Below are 19,173 nucleotides of genomic sequence, written 5' to 3' on the forward strand. Positions count from 1 at the left end.
AAATTCTTATTTCTGAAAAAAATTTAACACTATTTTTATCTTAGAGTGTTACTTTTTATGGTAATTTGTAGTATATATTTCACATTAAAAGATCAAAAGGAACTTGAGGTGTGCATTAAGGAACTATCCTTAGTGAAAGGCAGTGGGAGTAGTGAGGACTTGGCTGAGTCACAGCTTGCCTCTACTTCTCTACTACTAGATAGAATGACAGGGTGCAGAGCCTTTCAGTGATGCAGTTAGAGAAGCCTACAGATCCAGTGAGGAAGACTGGCTCACTCATGGTGCTGGGGGAAGGCCTTCTGACAAGGACATACCCAAGGTCTTACCTGAAGGGTTAGAAGCAATCATCAGTTTTTAAAAGACTGGAAGGAGGGAGTGACTGTGTCAGTCGAGCCCAGAATGTTCATAGTACAGTATGTTAGACGGGCACTAAGGAAGCCAGGGCAGAAAGAATGCACAGATGGGGAAAACAAATATGGTGTTGGCAGAAGGAAACAGCTAGGTTTGCCTTTTAAGTGAATTGAAGCACAATCAGAGGGTTCCTTATTAGGCGAGATTTATATTTCTTAGAATGACTCTAGCTGCTGAATGAAAGTCTTGAGGAGACTCTAAAGGGGTGGAAGGAAGTAGAGATACCTGACTGTTAGAGCAGGTGGCATACAAGACAATGGCAGGCAGGACTTGGATACTGGCAGTGGAAGTGCTGATGGGGGTGTAATGGCTAGAGACACATGAGATAATTCTGAGTTAGGTGATGATTTGAGTGGGGAAGGGTTGATAGAAAACAGATCAGAAGGGCAGAGACCAGAGGACTAGATGCCACCATAAAAAAGAAAAAGTTTAGCAAACAAACTAACTGTGGGAGAGATTTTAGATGTGTGTTAGTTACTTTTCTATTGTTTTGAGAAGGCACATGACCAAGGCAATTTATAGAAGAAAGGCTTTTAAGTCTCAGTGGGTTAGAATCCCTGAACCTCATAGTTGGGAACATGAGAGCAGTCAGGCAGGCATGGCACTGAGGTAGTAGCTCACATCTTAATCCACAAGCTGAGTCAGAGAGAGCATACTGGGAATGGTGCAGATCTTTTGAAAACCCAAACCCCAGGGACACTCCTCCTCCAGTGGCATACCTCCTTCTCCAAGGTCATTTTTCCTAGTCCTTCCCAAGCACTTTAGCCAACTGGATACCATGTGCTCAGACATAAGTCTCTGGGCCTGCAGGAGCCATTCTCATGTAAACTTCCATAGAGGGTGGGTTTGTTTGTTTGTTTGTTTTTAATAAGGTGGATGTATTAAGGAGGTGGAAAAAAATTAAATACTGCCTTGGAGATGTTAGAAAGAATTAGAAGTAGAAACTGACTGTAGAACTGTTTCCAATATGACATTTCAAACTTTCACTCTAAGTACTGTTTAGGATTTGTGCTCAGCTCTTAGGAAGTCTGAGCACTTTAGTAGTCAATGAGTACAGCTTGCATAGGAAATGGAGAGAAATAATCATGGAGGGAGGTGTGCTATCACCGCCAGATTAGTAGAACTGTCTTGAAACTAGAGAATGAACTTTGGGCAACAGGTAGGTTACTATGGCCCCTTGACTAATGCAGGGATGGAGGCGCAGACACAGATGCTATGGGAAGGGCTGTAGTGAGCAGCAGTGGTGGGCTGGGATGTGCTGAGAAGTTAATTCCTTGTTAACTGAGCTGGGTAAAGTGTGCTTAGTCAGGGAGGAGATGGCAACGTCAGACATGCAAGACAGTAAAACACCAAGTGGCTGGCGACCGGTGCCTGGCCTTGCACAAGTGGCTGCTTAGTTTGAGTTAGAAGTACCATTAGTTTTTCTTTGTGTTTCTTTTTTTTATTCTCTCTCTAAACTTCATTAACTGTCTCTTCATTGCAAATTGGTGGTCATGCTCTTATTTTTGGTTATTTAAATTGCTGATTGCATTTTTGTTATTACTGGTATTCTTAATAGTTTGATTCCAGAAACATGGTAAGTACAATATTCTTGTTTTAAGATTTTGTCATTTAATTGGTAAAAATAATCATACGAATACTTAAATTGCCATATTTAAAAAAACAGGGTCTTTGTTTGACATTTCTCCTGTTGAAAACCCTTACCTTGGTGGAGTAGACATTGTTCTCGCTCTCCAGTAGCTTCATCAGATTAGCTGAGATTGCTCAGTTTGCTTACTTGGAAGTGAAATGCTTCATTTCATTTTAACCAATGAGACACTGGTTCTTGTATATCAGGTCCTGTAGTCATTTTAATTTGCAAATTTAGGACAATTTGCTTTAATAGATCTCTTAACTATTCAAATTAATTCCTTGGGTATACTTACTCTTAAGGTGTCATTCCCATCAATAAAAATCATCCGACGTGCACACACTCATCTGAGCATGTATTTAAGCCTGCTGGTTGAGTGTTTACACTAATGCATATAACACTGTCTAAGGTTGTCCCTTTCCCTGCTTTAGTGTAGACATACTTGTTAGATCAGTCCAATCCCTGAATGGTTTCTTCTAGTGTTAATTCCTAGACTGACTGACTTTTACGTTGATTTTTGTACTGTAATTATAGTTCATGAATCATGCTATATAAACCTTGATTTTTATTTTACTTTACTGTATGATATTTGTACTTGAATATTCTATATAAATTATACCTGCAAACCTTTGAGTTAAAGTCACTTTAGGTGATAAGTTTATCTTCCCAAACTTAAAGCAATTTGTCCTAATTTTCCATACGTTTGCATTTGCTTTTGCTTCTCTAAAGTTCCTTAGTTGCTGCTTTGGTCTTTTATGTTGCTGAGTTTTATACATCTATTTTCTCACCTGCCATATCCTAGGGGGCTTGGAGTAACCATAATACAGTGAGCCCACCCTCCTGGTCCCCAGACATTGCAGAAGGCCGGGAAATTTTTAAACCCAGGCAGCTTTCTGGCAGTGCCATTTGGAGCATCAAAGTGGTAAATAAAATTGCATTTACATTCATGTATCATTTCTTTCTGGTTTGTTTTGTTCAATTGGATGTTAAGCATTAAACCTTTGTTTTCTAGATTTAGCTTCCAGGGCCACTTTTTTAATCTCAAAAATTGCCTTATAATATTTTTCACTTTAAGACTTCAATGAGGAAAGAAATTAAATTGTATTATTTAAAGATTAATGCCTCTTTGAATAACTTTCTTTTGTTGTTTTAAGTATTTCTTTGAAGGGGAATTCTTGTCACATAGAACAAGCTGTAATTTGAGACTTGCTCATTTTTGATATCAATTCCAGACAGAGGAACTGCACTCAGTGTCAGGAAGCTTCACCTCGTGTCACACCCGGGTCATTCCCATGATAAAGAGCTGATGATGCTCTCTCAGCTCTTGATGTTAAGTAGTGTGATATCATTTGAAGCAGAAAAAGTTCAAAAAATAACCATCTCAAAAGTCAAGATACTGTATTGACTAAAGAAGGTGATCTCCCCTATCCTTGCCATTTAACTGTTTCTAGAAGGAGCTGTTTAGGTTAGACAGTGAGATTCCGGAGACTTGGAGAGCACATTTCCTTAATTTCTATTAAAACTGGATGGGCACATCCATGAATCATCCAAGGCAATGTGGCATAATTTTAGTTAATTCATTTTAATTTGTTGATTAATTAGATTATGTAGCCTAGTCTGGACTTGAATTCCATTCAAATCCTTGTGCCTGAGACTCCCAAGTGCTGGGATTACAGCCATTTGTCACCATACCATATTTAAGAGGACAAACCATGATTTTTAAAAATGCTTTTGTAGCAAGTGCGGCCAATTTTCACTTGATTTTAGTTGTACCAATGGGTGTTAGGGGAAATGAACTGGGAGATCAGTGTCATCCTAATTTTTAATTTACTCTTCCTGCCATAAGCCACCCTTTCATTCCTATTGAAAACAGCTTGTCTGGTGCAGTCCTACCTTGTCTATCCTTTGTTAAGAGCCAAGGCCTCTCAAGGGGCCTAAAGAACAGGGTGAGAGTACCTGGAAGCTTGGAGCAGGAAAGGGTTTGTACTGAAGGGGACAGCACATGTCCCTTCCCTTTGTCCCTCTGATGTCTCAGTCTCCTAACGTAAACATAGTGCTTTGACCCTGAGCCTGTTCTGCTCGGTAGGAAATGGGTTCAGTTTAGGAAGTAGATGAAGGCCACCAGGCAAAAATGTGGCATACTTTTTCATCTAAGGAACAAAGAAAAAAAAATTTCCCTGACTTCTTCTAAGTCAGTTTTTAAGATGCTTCTAAGGTGCAAGTTTTTTCCAGCCAGTAATACATAATTCTGAATGTGACCAAGGTTGGGTCAGGGTTCTAATGTTGGTTGTTGCCGACAGCTTAAGACCTCAGGGAATTTAACATCTTTTCCTTAAGGACTTTTTTTTCTCATGCTAGTGAAGATAGTGAACATTATTTTTAAGGTTCATTATTTTGCCTTTGTGCCCATTTTATTAAGATCTTTAAGATTTTAAATACTGTGTTAAAATGAGTTAGATAATGTTCAATTCATATGAGATCTATTGAATAATAAAGGATACTGATTATATTTTCATGATATGAAGAACAGCACTTTACAGTAGCAAAAAGAAACTTTGCTGCCTTGTAATATTTTAGAATAGTGACTAAAAACCAAGGATGTGGGCCATGTGCTAGCTGAGTGACCTTGGAGTAGTCACTGACACTTTTTACCCTAAAGTGGAGACACCTAAGGTTTGTTGAGGGGAAATATTGCTCAGGTCAGTGCACACTAATGCCTGGTAGCTGTTTCCCTCGTCTCCGAGAAGATAGTTTTTCTTGATAGCTACACCTACTTTGTACTGAAGAGAGTCTGTGTGTGTTAATGTCTGTATAAGGATAGTGACTCCAGACACCTAGAGTAGACATGAAAGGGAGTCAGAAATAGTGCTGAGGCGTGCTTGGTAGGAAGCACTCAGCATGACAGAGGGAGCACTGATTGATTCTAAAGCTTTAAGTTGTTTTATTTTTATTTTTAAGTTATGGGTACAAATATAGAAGATAGAAGTAGTCTGGTCTATTAGTATGTATCATCTAATTCTATAAAAAGATAAATATTTGTGTAACGTTTAATACAGTGTTTTATTTCACTGACATCTGGATTTAAAATTCTCTTGGGCTTTTATGAAATGTTAACTTGTCTGTTATGCTATGCAGGGCCGAGGGTCTGGATTTCCGGGGAAGCGGAGGCCTCGTGGTGCTGGGCTGTCAGGGCGAGGCGGCAGAGGCAGATCTAAACTAAAAAGTGGACTCGGAGCTGTTGTGTTACCTGGGGTGAGAGTCTGTTCTTCTTATTCCCATAGCAACCGGTGGTGATTGATGCTCTCATTTACAACAAGTTGTTTCCACCCTAAGATCCCAGGGGTAGTCTCATCCCTTCACACTTTACTGTCTGTGCTAGATAAAAGTTGCTTTATTTTGGAAGTCTGTCCAGGTCTTTTGTCTTCTGATTTATTATCCTTCTTTTTTCCTTTCTTCTTTGACATCTTTTTATGCCAACCCTTACAAGGATGAATTTTTAGTGTATTTTCCTTTTAATTAAAAATATACTGTTACTGAATTTTTTTTTAAAGCTGTATTTATTTCGTTTCATATATATATGAGTATTTTTCTTTTTGTATGTGCACCATGTGTGTGCCTGGTACTCTGGAAGTTCAGAATTAAGACATCTTATGGAACTGGAGTTAAAACTTGTTGTGAGCCATTTGACATGACTGCTGAGAATTGGACCTGTCCTCTGCAAGAATAATGTAATATATACTCTTGTATGCTGAGCCACCATTTGTTCAGCCCCCGTTTTTTGTTTTTTGTTTTTATTTTATTAAATTTGCTTTATTATAAGACCTATAAAAAAAAACTGAAAAATGTTGTAGATGAGTACAGATTTCAGCCGTGGCCAAGATTTTATGACTATTTTGGATTGAGAAGTACTGGTCGACGAGGTTTCCTTTAAATATGCGTTGAAAGATGAATGTGATTGGCTGTGCTTTTGCAGTATACACCCAACGTTCAGGAGGCAGAGGCAGACAGATCTCGGGGGTTCAGAGCTGGCCTCATCTACACAGAGAGTTCCAGCACAGCCAAAGCTGGAGAAAGCAGAGAAACAGCAAGAGAAGAAAAACATTTTTTATAAATGTTGACAAATATTTTATTAGAACCTTTATTATTTAACTGAAATTCTGGTTTTTTTTTTGTTTTGTTTTGTTTTGTTTTGTTTCTAAAATGCAATGTTAAGTTCAAAAAGCACAAAAATCACCCAGTTTTACTACTAACCAGAAACAAGAAAACTGGGATTCTGGTCCTTTGTGTTTTATATGAAGTAAATTGAAAGCTGATTTATTTCTGGGCATTGTGGCTCATACCTTTAATGATAGTACCTGAGAGACCTCAAGCATGTGAATTTCTGGTCTACTAGATTTTTCAAAGTGAGTTCCAGGCTAGCAGGGACTACAGAGTAGGATCCTGTCTCAAAACAGTCAGACTCAGAATAGACTTACTGAGACAAAATTGGTATAGGTACAGAGATTTGTTACATATTCATGCACACTTTAATAAGCCCTCGAAACCACATTACAATTAAGGTAGTGAAGACATTCAGTTAAGGTAACTGAAGACATTCAGTTCTTCCAGCCTTCCCAGGATTCTCTGAAGTCCTTTGGTTCCCAGCTTCTCTTCTAGCCCTTCTCTTCAAGCATGTCTGCTCTGAGTTTCTTGTGGAACATGCCTATAGTCTTAACACTTGGGACTGATACAAATGATACCAGTTCATATGTTTAAATGCTTCAGAGGTCATGCCTCAAGGTTAAATACTAGGTTGGTTAATGGTTTCCCCTGTAGCTGTAGTCATCAGGAGTTGTTATGACTTTAAATTGCTGTTAATTGTGCCAAGACCTGACATCACATTACTACTGTTGCTTAAGTCTCATTTAAATCGAAAATGTTACCCTTATATATTAGTAGCTAATTTTAGCCATTTGTCAATAAAATTATTTTATTATTTATGTTCTGACCTTGACTATAACATGTTCAGTGTTCTAGTTTTTATAAGGGAAGAGGATCATATTTTAGAGTTTTTGTATTGGGCTCCAGGTTCCTTTTTACTGCATCTAAGTCAGAGCTTTTGTGTGGGCCCGGTGTCAGCTGATGCCTAGTTGGTTTGGTGAAACATACATAATCAAGGTCAGAAATGACCACTCCTGATTGGTAATTATTCTGCTAACACTGATATTTCGATAACTAATGATAATAATATTCTAAAGTAGTGCCATTTAATAGCAGTGAGTAGGAACCACATATGCAATTTAAAATTCTGACTACATTTAAAAAGTTACAGTGAACTAAGAAAGTTAATTTTAGTGTGCCTTATGATTCCTATATTTGAATCATTACCATTTCCCCATGTAATACATACAAGTTTGATAACCAGCTATTTTTATATTCTTCTGAGTCTGGTACTGAGTCTTTGATGACTCCTATGTGTATCATAGTATATCCTGGTTTCAACTGATCACATTGCTGTTCTCAAGTGGCACTAAAAGGGATATGCAGATATTTACATATGCTATAATTTTACAACTTTTTTTTTCTGGATAATTAAGTATTACGATAGACAGACTTTAGGGTTCTCATTTGTCCTTATCTGTGGCACTTGTACATCTAAAGTAATCACTGTGTGAATTAAAAAACTTATCATAACTTATAATTTTTGGAGATAGGGACTTGCTACATAGCCAGACTAGCCTCAAACTTACCAGCCTCCTGCCTCAGGTTTCTTAGAGCAAAGATTATACGTGACACAACCATGCTTGACTATGAGTGAAAGTATTTCTCAATTAATGTTATGTAGAATTGTTAGTTTGGACATGGACAAAATTGTGTTTGTGTAGAATTTTCAGTTAAGTTACTGCTTAACCAAAGTAAATACTACGAATGAGTAACACAGTTTGATGTTTGGTGTTTCTGCTTTTTGTAGGTGTCTGCTGCAGATATTTCATCAAATAAAGATGAAGAAGAAAACTCTATGCACAATACAGTTGTTTTATTTTCTAGTAGTGACAAGTTCACTTTGCATCAGGTTTGAACTTAACCTTCCATTTTTTAATTCTCCATTTTCATCTCCCATCTGCTTAGATATCATCCCATTAGGCTGTATTACTATGTTAATTAAGAATATATTTTTAAATTCTGTGTAATCTTAGCATTATCTGCAATTTAAAATAGCTTTACATGTTATTAATTTTCAGGATATGTGTGTAGTTTGTGGCAGTTTCGGCCAAGGAGAAGAAGGAAGATTACTTGCCTGTTCACAGTGTGGTCAGTGTTACCATCCATATTGTGTCAGTATTAAGGTAAATGAGTTAACAAAGTATTTTTAATAATTTATTCAGTTTATGTGCATGTGTGTCTTTGAGTGTCCCTGTGTGTCCCTGTACGTGTGTGCGCGCGCGCAAGTGTGTGTGTGTGTGTGTGTGTGTGTGTGTGTGTGTGTGTGTGTCCGTCCATCCATACATGCATGCATGTGGATGTCTGGAAGTCAGAGGGTAATTGCAGGAGTTGGTTCTCTTCTAGCATTTATGTGGATCTTGGGGATCACCTTAGGTCACCAGGCTTGGTACCAAGGACCTTTAGCCTTCAAGCCATATCCCCAGTCCCAGCAAAGGCATTTTAAATTTTTATTTTGTTTTAGCAGTAATACAGTTTGTCTCAGTTCTTAAAACTAATTATCTGTTATATATAATATGACAATATTTAAATCAAGCGTTTGCTGCTATTATGTTTATGTAGCAGTATTTAGTACTTTAAATACTATTTTTAACTGTTTGTTTCCTGAATAATTGATTTATGCAATGTATCCTGTCATTGTATTGAAAAGGCATTAAAATGTAGATATTTACTCTTAGAACAATTTATCCCATGACTGTTCACTCAGAGGTTGTCCATTTACTTCCTCTGTTCTTCCTTGACCACAGAACAGTCAGTGGCTGTATTCATTCATTTGTATGACTGTCCATGTCTAGCCTACATTTAGATTGCTCATCTCTTCCTCACAAGCATTTTCTCCTTACATCTAAAAAACAAAGCAAGTACTATTTTTAATACAAAATGAAAACATTTAAATCCTAAATTTATTTAACGCTAGTTTTAAAAAAGTCATACATGCATAAAATAAATTATTTCTTCACTGTGTTGAGATTTGACTCCGTAAACCTATTGAAGCATATTAGATATGATTCCCTTCAAGATGTGATTAGTAAACTCTATGAACTCAGTGATTTTTAATATAACCATCTCTCTTGACTACTATGGTAGCAGTTTTTTGGAGGAAAATTAAGATTTAGAGACATCAGCCAGAACTTCTGTGGATTTCTTTTAATTTTCATCTAAACTAATTGAAGTTATATATTAAGAATATAAAGTGGGGGCTGGAGAGATGGCTCAGTGGTTAAGAGCACTGACTGCTCTTCTAGAGGTCCTGAGTTCAGTTCCCAGCAACCACAAATGGTTCACAGCCATCTATAATGTGAACCACTTTCAATGCTTGTGTTGTTGTTCAGGTGGGCTCCTAAATGTGTGCAGATGAGCCTGTCCCAGTGAGTGTTTGAGCATAGTGATGTTTACCTGCTCCTTCTCTTCATGTGTGTATATAACACAGGGTAATTCATGCAGTGTCCTAGTAAAGCAAAAGTGATTTCTAAGTTCAATACATAAAGCAGTCACATGGATTTCGTTTTCTTTTTCCAGATCACTAAAGTGGTTCTTAGCAAAGGTTGGAGATGTCTTGAGTGCACTGTGTGTGAGGCCTGTGGGAAGGCAACTGACCCTGGAAGACTCTTGCTGTGTGATGACTGTGACATAAGCTATCATACCTACTGCCTAGACCCTCCATTGCAGACAGTTCCCAAAGGAGGCTGGAAATGCAAATGGTACCCTAGCTCTCATGTTACTTTGTCAGTCTTTCAAATTCTAAACTTCTGCTCTCATTCCGCTCTTGTTGCTTCCCCAATTTTTACACTTTAACATGAAAATAAACTTGATACTTTTGTGGGGGCTTTGGATTTCAGGTGTGTTTGGTGCAGACACTGTGGAGCAACATCTGCAGGCTTGAGATGTGAATGGCAAAACAATTACACACAGTGTGCTCCGTGTGCCAGCCTGTCCTCCTGCCCAGTCTGCTGTCGGAACTACAGAGAAGAGGACCTCATTCTTCAGTGTAGACAGTGTGATAGGTACTGGGCCCTGAATCTTTAGCTTTTTTCTCAAATGTGGTAAAAGAAATTAGAAAAGTCTTTTCCTTGATCATAAATTTAGGAAACAAAATTTTGCTTTCTAGATTTTTCTTTACTATAAAAATTTCAATTTTAGACCCTTCAGGTTTTCAACGGGGGGAGGGGGGGTCTTTTGATGGTTTATCAGTTTCTTAAAATTAGGTGCACAATTAGTACGTGCATATATGCATTTTCATGTGAGAATTTCTGAATCTTTTGGTAGATTCTAAAAATGCTCTCTCTACACTCTTCTTTCTCCTCACCATTTCCCCTCTAAAAGTCCAGATTCCGATGTTCCTAACTAGTATGTGTACCTTCAAAATGCAGACTGATTCCTTTGTTTTTTCTGTACTGTTAGCAGTTTAGCACTGAATGTACAGTGTTAGCTTTAATTCTTTGGTGGTTCAGAAACAAAACCGTGTTTCTGAATAAGGTAGTTTCTGTAGCACTAGCGACACATTTCTCTAAAGTAAGGTCCTCTTTACTTGACATGCAGCGTATCGGTTCCTAGTTAGATGCAGCAAGGTGGCCCACTTACCTACACACAATGCCATCTGTGGTCTTCTATATTCTTGCCTGACCTGACTTGCTTCATTGCTATCTTCGTCTTTCAGCTTTTGATCACTATTGGATATTGTCCTCCTAACAGCATGCTTGTGTTTTCTCCTTACTTAGTGTTTATTCTCATTCCTTTTTCTCGATCTCTCAGAACAAGGAAGGATCTTGTGGGTTAATAGTCATAGTTTTGGGAGAAGGGGGACATTTGAGACTTAGGGCTTTAGGTTTGCGGACTGTCAACTCCTGTTGTGATTTTAAAAAGAGTTCAGTTTCTAGCATGCTCACTTCTTTTAAATGTGTAAAAGTGTTTTGTTTTTTTTTAGGTGGATGCATGCAGTTTGTCAAAACTTAAATACTGAGGAGGAAGTGGAAAATGTAGCAGACATTGGTTTTGACTGTAGCATGTGCAGACCCTATATGCCTGTGTCAAATGGTAAGAGAGTAACATAGGCCATGAGGTCATGCTGCTCTGCATCTCCTTGACTTGAGAAATAGAAATTGTTTTGTACTTAATATACTTCCTATGCAAACTTTATTAAGATGGTTGTATATTGAAGAAGTGAGCATATGCAAATTAGATGTAAAATAAATTTATTCTCAAGGCTTAACCTCTTGGATTATTATACCCAGAAAATCCCCCATTCAGTCTCTGCTGGTGTTCTTCTCTATGCTCCTTGTTTTGTTCTTGTTTTGGAAGCTAAGCATAATAGTGGGCACCAGTAATTTCAGCGCTTGGAGAGGTTGAGACTGCAGGATTTTGAGGCTGACTTCTTTGTATTACATGGTGTATACCTGGCCAGGCCCAGCTACATAGTGAGACCTTGTCTTAAAAATCAGTTGAAAATTAATTCATGAAATAATGCCTTTGAAAAACTAAAAGCTGCCTTTGGGATTGGGATGGAGGACATGGGTATAGTATTTGATTGGCATATACAAGCTCCCCCCACCCCTTAAGAATTAATATCTTATAGTATTCACACACTTGTTGAATGATATGTGTATAGCCACTGAAATTTTAATCCTGTGCAAGTCTCTCTTTCTCAGACATTTCCTGATTGGTTCTTTTTCTGTTCAGTGCCTTCCTCAGACTGCTGCGACTCTTCTCTTGTGGCACAGATCGTCACAAAAGTAAAAGAGCTAGGTAAAATTGGAAATGACTTTTTGAAAACACAAATATTTAATTCTTAAATAACTGACTCAATGCTTAAATGAAATTAAGTGAATTGTCTGATGTTAGTTTCAAGAATTAATGAATGATATGTTCATATTATCCCATTTTGATGAAACAGTATTCCTATAAATTTCCAAAAATAATCAGTGTAATAGCTCTTTGGATTAAGTGTTAGTATCATGCTTGCCTTTGCTTCAGCTGGTATTGTGTTTGCTTAGTTGTCAGTAAGGAGATAAAGAGAGATTGTTAATGTAACAACCCATTTAGTATTAATTAATATCTTGCAATTTTTTTTGTTCATAACTTGGAATGGTAAGATGGCATTTTTATGATAGATTTATCCTTTAACCAGTATTATATTTTGAAAATATTTCTGATATAAAACATTTGGATTATATTGAAATTGTTTTTATAAACAAGTTTTCACATTAAAGATATTGATAAATATCTTACTAGTATTTTAAGCTAGCATACATCATGGGTTTGAATACATGTACATCATTGTACTTAAGGATGCAGGTTTTTATAGTGTCTGCCACTTTTGGTAGGTGGTCACAGTGATACTGGTGTTGCAAATGGGCTTCTGAAGTACATTTGTTTCTCTTAAATTTTGGTCTTCACTAGAGAAACCTTATTACGTGAGTGGTTGGTAGCACCTGTAGCTCTAGGGTCTTCTTTCTACCATAAGCAACCATAAGTCATGGAAGCCGGGGATCTTCTTCCTACCATAAGTAACCATAAGTCATGGAAGCCGGGGGTCTTCTTCCTACCATAAGTAACCATAAGTCATGGAAGCCGGGGGTCTTTCAGAGAGCCCACCCTGTTTCTTTGTTAGCATACATTCTGCCTGTAGTCCTAAAAAGTTATCAGTGTTTTCATTGTTACTGAACATCTTCAGTTTGTGCATTTTGTGGGTAATTGCTGAGTAGATCTATAATTGTATCTTTTTGCCATGTAGATCTTAGAATATTAATAAACTTATCACTCAGGTTAAAATGAGAGCTTCAGTGTGTGTCCTTGGGTTTGTAATCTTAGACCCACCTAAGACCTACACCCAGGACGGTGTGTGTCTGACCGAGTCAGGGATGAGTCAGCTACAGAGCCTCACAGTCACAGCTCCCAGGAGAAAACGCACAAAACCAAAACTGAAATTGAAGATTATAAATCAGAATAGTGTGGCTGTTCTTCAGACCCCTCCAGATATCCAGTCAGAACACTCAAGAGACGGAGAAATGGACGATAGTCGAGGTAAAGCTTCTTAATTTTCCTTGGACACACATGCAAGGGTCAGTGTATGAGATAACTCCTGGTGGCACATGTTTGTTAAGGGTTTGTCACACTGCTTACAGTAGCTGCTGTGGGATACTTCTCTGAAACATGCCTTAGATTGGGTGCATGTTTCCTTGTATGGGATCACTTTGTCTTTGAAGTCTCTAAGAGCATTATGTTTCTGAAGCTTATGAGAAAGGTCATTCAGAGCGATTTACTTGCTTATTTTTCAGCATAAGCCCTCCTCTAAACTTTGTAAATTGGTAATTTATAAATATTTTCTTGATCAGAACAGAATAGACTTTTCTATCTGAAATCGTGAAATAACCAAGAATTTTAATAGCAACATTAAATATAACACAAATTATCTTTGTTTATTTCCAAGATAATTACATTTAGTGTTTTTATGTTGGAGTGATTATTTTCATTTGACTGAGAAATAAAACCATAATCATTTTCCAATCGTATTTTATCATTTGGAGGTATTTATTAAATGCATACTGTATGACAAAATTTGAACTCTTATCAGTAGACAAACTAGATAAATCCTGGCTCTTAATTCTTGATGTTAAACACAAAGATTGATGGGTATTCTTTTGTGCTCTTTGTTTCCTCTTTCTTTACCTCCCTCCACCTGGGTTTCTCTCTGTAGCCCTGGCAGCCCAGAAAGTAGTTCTGTAGACCAGGCTGGCTTTGAACTCAGAGATTTGCCTGCCTCTGCCTGGGATCAAAGGCATGGGTCACCACCATGGGTCTTCTTTTCACCACCATGCTTCTTTTTTTTTTTTTTAAATCATTATGTCACACTCCCTAGGAACACAACACATACAGCACGATCTCCACCCCTCCTTTGGGCACCCACCATTTTCTCTTTACTTCTCAGCCGCTCTAGGTGCGGACAGTTAGAATGGCTTGGTGACATTTTACTTTGCTTTCATTTTTGTAGTTTAAGTTTTCTGTGTTTGATAGAATATACAGTTTCATCTATATATTTATATTCTTTAGAAGGAGAACTTATGGATTGTGATGGGAAATCTGAATCTAGTCCTGAGCGGGAAGCTGGAGATGATGAAACTAAGGGAATAGAAGGAACAGATGGCGTAAAGAAGAGGAAAAGAAAACCATATAGACCTGGTATAGAGTTCATCAAGTACTCTCCCTCCCCACCCCTCCCTCCCTCCCTCCCTCCCTCCCTCCCTCCCTCCCTCCTCTTCATCCGTCCCTCCTTCCCTCCTTCTCTTCCTCCCTGCCACTGAAATGTATATTGGTGTTTTGCTTTGCCTAGTGTTCACAGAGGCCATAAAAAGTTGTCAGGTACCCTGGAAATATAGGTAAAAATAGTTGTGAGCCACCATGTGGGTGCTGGGAATTGTCAGGGTCCTTCGGAAGAGCAGCCAGGGTTCTTAGTTGCTGAGCATCTCTCTGGGCCTGGAGGTAGATATTTCAGTATAACAAAACTCAGCTAATTAACTAATAATAGCAATTGCATCAACAATAATGATGACTTATAATTTGGACTATGTTTAGCATCCTACATGGAACTGATGGATCCTTTATATTGAAAAGATCACAATAATAAATCATTATCCCAGATGTTAACTATTTATTAAACATGTTACTTAGTTGTTTTTTTATTTATGTTCAGCTTTTAAAGCAGTTCATGTATTTTCTTCATCAGTCACATTAAAAATTGAACATAAGTACTACTCTTTATCAATTCTCTTTTAAGCATTCATTCTTGAGTAGCTTTATATTTTTATTTCAGTAATTATGTAGACTCAAAGGTGAACAAACAAGGTTCTTCTGCCTTATTGAATTTGTAGTGCAGTTGATACCATTAACTTCTTCTCAATTATTTTTAGTTCATTTTTATTAATTTGCATGTGTGTGAGCTTACATGAGCTATGTGCACCATATAAATCTGGGAATCCAGGGAATCTAAGAGGGTACCAGAGGTTCCAAAATCGGAGTTAGAAAGAATTGTAAAATGCAGTGTAAGTGCTGGGAACCAAACCCAAGTCCTCTCCAAGAATAGTAAGGTTTTTAACCCTTGACCCATCTCTCTACCTCTAAGTCTTTCTTCTCCAATGTATTTCATTGGCAGGGGGAAAAGAGCTGTTTTGGTTTTTCATTACTTTAAAAAAAAGATATTGAGATGTCTCATCAGAAGTTTGAGGCCATTTGTTAATGTCTGTTTTCAGCCCTGAAGCATTAGATTAATGCACTCTCTGTCAGGCCTTTCAGTGGCACCTTCCTTATGCATGGGCCACATCTATCATAGCAAGTGATTTCATGTCTTTTTAGTTATTGTGATTCCAAGTATTCTTATGTTTTTAGATAGAGTATATTTATTTTAGAACAACATCTGTCTAAACTGCTTTATCTGTCACATGTGGGTGACATCCACATCCCTTTATTTGGGGGCAAGAGAAAGCACTTTTACTGGACAAGAAGATCATGACAAAAGCTGATGGGATTTAGTGCTGTGCACTGTTGAAGTCGCTAAGCGTTGTACCTTTTGTACTTTGCTTAGACTTAGGATGTGGGGAAGTGCTATGTGTTTACCTGTTGGACGGAGAAATGAACCACAGGACTGGAGTAAAATAACTTGTCCACATTGAGTTGTTAGAAAGAATCCTGTGTTTCTAGCTACAGAGCTTCATGTGTCATGTGACTTCTTGCCTTTCGTACATGGGAAACCTAGGCAGGACCCCTGAAGTCATGGATCAATGAGGGTGAGCATATTTCAGTTCACTTTTCACCCGCATGCACACTGGTCTGCTGTGCTGTTCTCAGGAAGTATAACGATTATGGAAGGGGAAACAGATGCATCAGTTCCTTAATATTCAAGCTCTAGTTTTTATTTAGTATTTATTTTGATCTTGTCTAGAACAGGAAATGCAAGTACTTCTTTCTGCATACTGGCAAGTTGTAGTTAGTTCATGTTTGATGTAAGTGATCATTTTTACTTCCAACCTCCTCAAAAATGCAGATTTAAGACTGAAGGGATTGCTCAGCAGGTAAAGCACTTGCCATGAAGCGCAGGACTAAGCAAGGTTTGGTTCTCAGCGCCCATGTAAAACCTAGGTGGGCCACCAGTACTATAATCCATTTATTCAGGAGTCAGACACAACGGTTCCTGTTATAACTCACATAAATGTACATAAGCACACACATACACATAAATAAAAATGACATGGAAATTTTTAGAGGAACTTAATATTCCTGATATCAATTTGAATTCTCTGGGTTAAAGTGAAATACTCCACTGTGCTGTATAAGATAGTGAGATCAAGGAGAAGACCTAGTGTGAGCGTGTGAGCTTCTGGCCTCTGCACCCCCCACCCCAGCCCCCCCGAACATGAACACAGACACAGACACAGACACACACACACACACACACACACACACACACACACACACACACACACACACACTGTATATGCACGTATGCCCTTGCACAAAGACGCAGGCATGCATATCATATACATATGCAAGAAAAGAGGTTATTAATTATATTAAACACACAACTGAATTTTGAGCCAATTTAGCTGTTAAAGACAAAAGTTATTCTTTGTACTATAGAATTCTAGAATTATTTGTCACTTTGTGCACTTCCTGTTTTATGTAGGTATTGGTGGATTTATGGTACGGCAAAGAAGTCGGACAGGACAAGGAAAAGCCAAAAGATCTGTGGTCAGAAAAGATTCTTCAGGCTCTATTTCTGAGCAGTTATCTAACAGAGACGATGGTATGTGCCGATTTTCTTTGGTGTAACTCCTTGGGATTAATGCTCTGTTGGAACGAGCAGTTGCTGAAATGTGACTGCTATGCAGCACTGTGGCTTCAATCTAATACTATAGTCTTTTGAGGTTTTTGTTTTTGTTTGTTTTGCATTTGTTGGGAGGGAAGGGCGGAGGGAGGGAGTGTGGGAGGGAGAAAGAGAGATAGGGTCTTGTCTTAGAGTTCAGGCTAGTGGCCATTTCGCTACATGAGCCATGGCTTCCTCAAAGTCATATACTCCTGCCTCGGCCTCCCCAGTGCTGCACTCATGGGCACACATGCCATTCCCCCGTTTCCTTTCATTGCTCCATGCTAAGCTCACATTCTGTGATGGTCTGTACTCCTCACCTTGACATTTTAAGGCTTTACTGCTTCCTCTGTTAAATGCTTCCTGTGCTGAATTGGAAGAGTAAAAGAATCAACTCATTCAATTGTATCAGATAACACTCTGCCTCACTTTACCTGCCTTAGTGACCTAATATACAATTTCAACTTAGAGGCTATTTAATTGACCAACAGATCTTAACAAGGATTATATTTTATTAATGCATTGATACATTTTGGAACCCTTGCTTAAGAAAGCAAGGCCTTTAATTCTGCCCCTCAGGAGGCAGACACAGGTGGATTTCTGAGTTCAAGGCCAGCCTGGTTTATAGAGGGAGTTTTAGGAGAGTCACAGCTACATAGAAGAAGACGAAGCCTGTCTTGAAAAACCAGAACTACGAAGTCCTCCAGCGTGTGTAAGACCCATTCCTTCAAAAGTCTTTAGCCTCAGAACATAGCAAGCCTTCAAAACACTCTTCCTTTGCAGTTTTTTTTTTTGAAACCTTAATGTGCTCAAACTACCTTTTATATTTAGGAAAAGTTTGGATTTGACCTAATATGGGTTTAGGAATGCATAATTAAAGAATTTTTCTGTTTTTAATATTTAGAAAAAGTTTTAGACTTGTTTTTTATTTCAGTATTTTCATTTATGTCTAGTAAAACTAAAGCAAATTCATTTGTTGAATTTTTTTATTTCAAATATTGTTTCTTACCCATCTGTTGTTTTTGATGTTTAATTATTTTATATTCATATTAGACTTCTTGGGTTCAGTTATCTTTTATTTCTTCGTGTAGTTGGGTTGGAATAGAAATTTTTTAAGCCTTTGCCCACTCTCGGCATCCGCTTTATTATTTAATCATCTACTAGTTGGAAGGCACACATCATTTGCTTATTTAATTATTTCTCCTTCAGAAAGTCCTTTTGGGGAGGGCCTTATTTTCTGTTTAGATTTTTTTCCCCCTTTAATGAAGTAAAGATGTGTTTGGGCTCCTGCTTTAACAGGTATGAGTCCATGATGTTTGGTGAGGTGTGTGTGTATAGTTATTTAGAAATTTTATGAGCTTAATTGAAGGTGATTTCTTTTAGATTTCTTAATTGAACGTGATCTCTTTTAGATTTCTTAATTGAAGGTGATTTCTTTTAGAAATCTGCAGCTGTTACTTTCAGGCTGAGTCCTACTTTCCTAGAGCGACTTAAGCTAAAACCCCAATCTTCACGCAGTTCAACTTCCCATGTTATACAAATACAGGGGTGTTTCTGTTTTGTTCTATTGCAACTCTCAGCAGTGTTCAGGTTTGATTTTTGAGTTCTCGGGATGTATTTGATGTTTGGTAGAAAATCTGAAGAACAAATTCCATGATGAATATCTACTGCCATTTGTCCTGGGGAGTGGATCTATTGAGTTTTTCATAGTTCTCAATATCTGGTGTTTTCATCCCATGAAATTGGTAAATGTACTGTTTAACAAGTCATGTTTTTACTTTGCATGGAAATGCTAGTTTTTTGTTGTTGTTTTTTTTTTTTTTTCTTTTTTCTTTTTTTCGGAGCTGGGGACCGAACCCAGGGCCTTGCGCTTCCTAGGCAAGCGCTCTACCGCTGAGCTAAATCCCCAACCCCGTGAAATGCTAGTTATTTAGAAACAATTGGAGCCAGGCCTGTTGGAATACATTTTTAATCCCAGTACTTGGAAGGCAAAGGGAAGTAGTAGATCTCTGAGTTCAAGGCCAGACAGGTCTATGACTGAGTCCCAGGTCAGCCTGGGCTACTCCTCACCACCCAGCCC

The 19,173-nt window shown here is 38.0% G+C and overlaps 1 protein-coding gene across 26 annotated transcripts in view; it reads left to right on the top strand.

The window, feature by feature from the left end:
- The window catches only part of Kmt2c (lysine methyltransferase 2C), a 214,730-nt gene that overhangs the window by 125,473 nt on the left and 70,084 nt on the right, over positions 1–19,173 (top strand). For 22 of the 26 annotated variants that reach the window (XR_015686283.1, XR_015686284.1, XM_087659632.1 and 19 more), the window contains 11 exons: positions 2,844–2,963; positions 5,177–5,293; positions 7,992–8,093; positions 8,263–8,367; positions 9,761–9,942; positions 10,081–10,245; positions 11,166–11,275; positions 11,918–11,983; positions 13,049–13,261; positions 14,288–14,416; positions 16,914–17,033. Coding sequence is in view for 24 of the 26 variants with exons in the window: in XM_087659632.1 (XP_087515758.1) it covers positions 2,844–2,963; positions 5,177–5,293; positions 7,992–8,093; positions 8,263–8,367; positions 9,761–9,942; positions 10,081–10,245; positions 11,166–11,275; positions 11,918–11,983; positions 13,049–13,261; positions 14,288–14,416; positions 16,914–17,033 (1,429 nt within the window). In the remaining 2 variants the exon portion in view is untranslated. The remainder of the gene's footprint in view (positions 1–2,843; positions 2,964–5,176; positions 5,294–7,991; positions 8,094–8,262; positions 8,368–9,760; positions 9,943–10,080; positions 10,246–11,165; positions 11,276–11,917; positions 11,984–13,048; positions 13,262–14,287; positions 14,417–16,913; positions 17,034–19,173) is intronic. The other 4 variants (XM_087659648.1, XM_087659654.1, XM_087659649.1 and 1 more) reach the window with 1 other exon arrangement.

The sequence above is a fragment of the Rattus norvegicus genome, chromosome 4 (genome assembly GCF_021556685.1).
Source record: "Rattus norvegicus strain SHRSP/BbbUtx chromosome 4, alternate assembly SHRSP_T2T, whole genome shotgun sequence".
NCBI classification, from domain to species: Eukaryota; Metazoa; Chordata; class Mammalia; order Rodentia; family Muridae; genus Rattus; species Rattus norvegicus.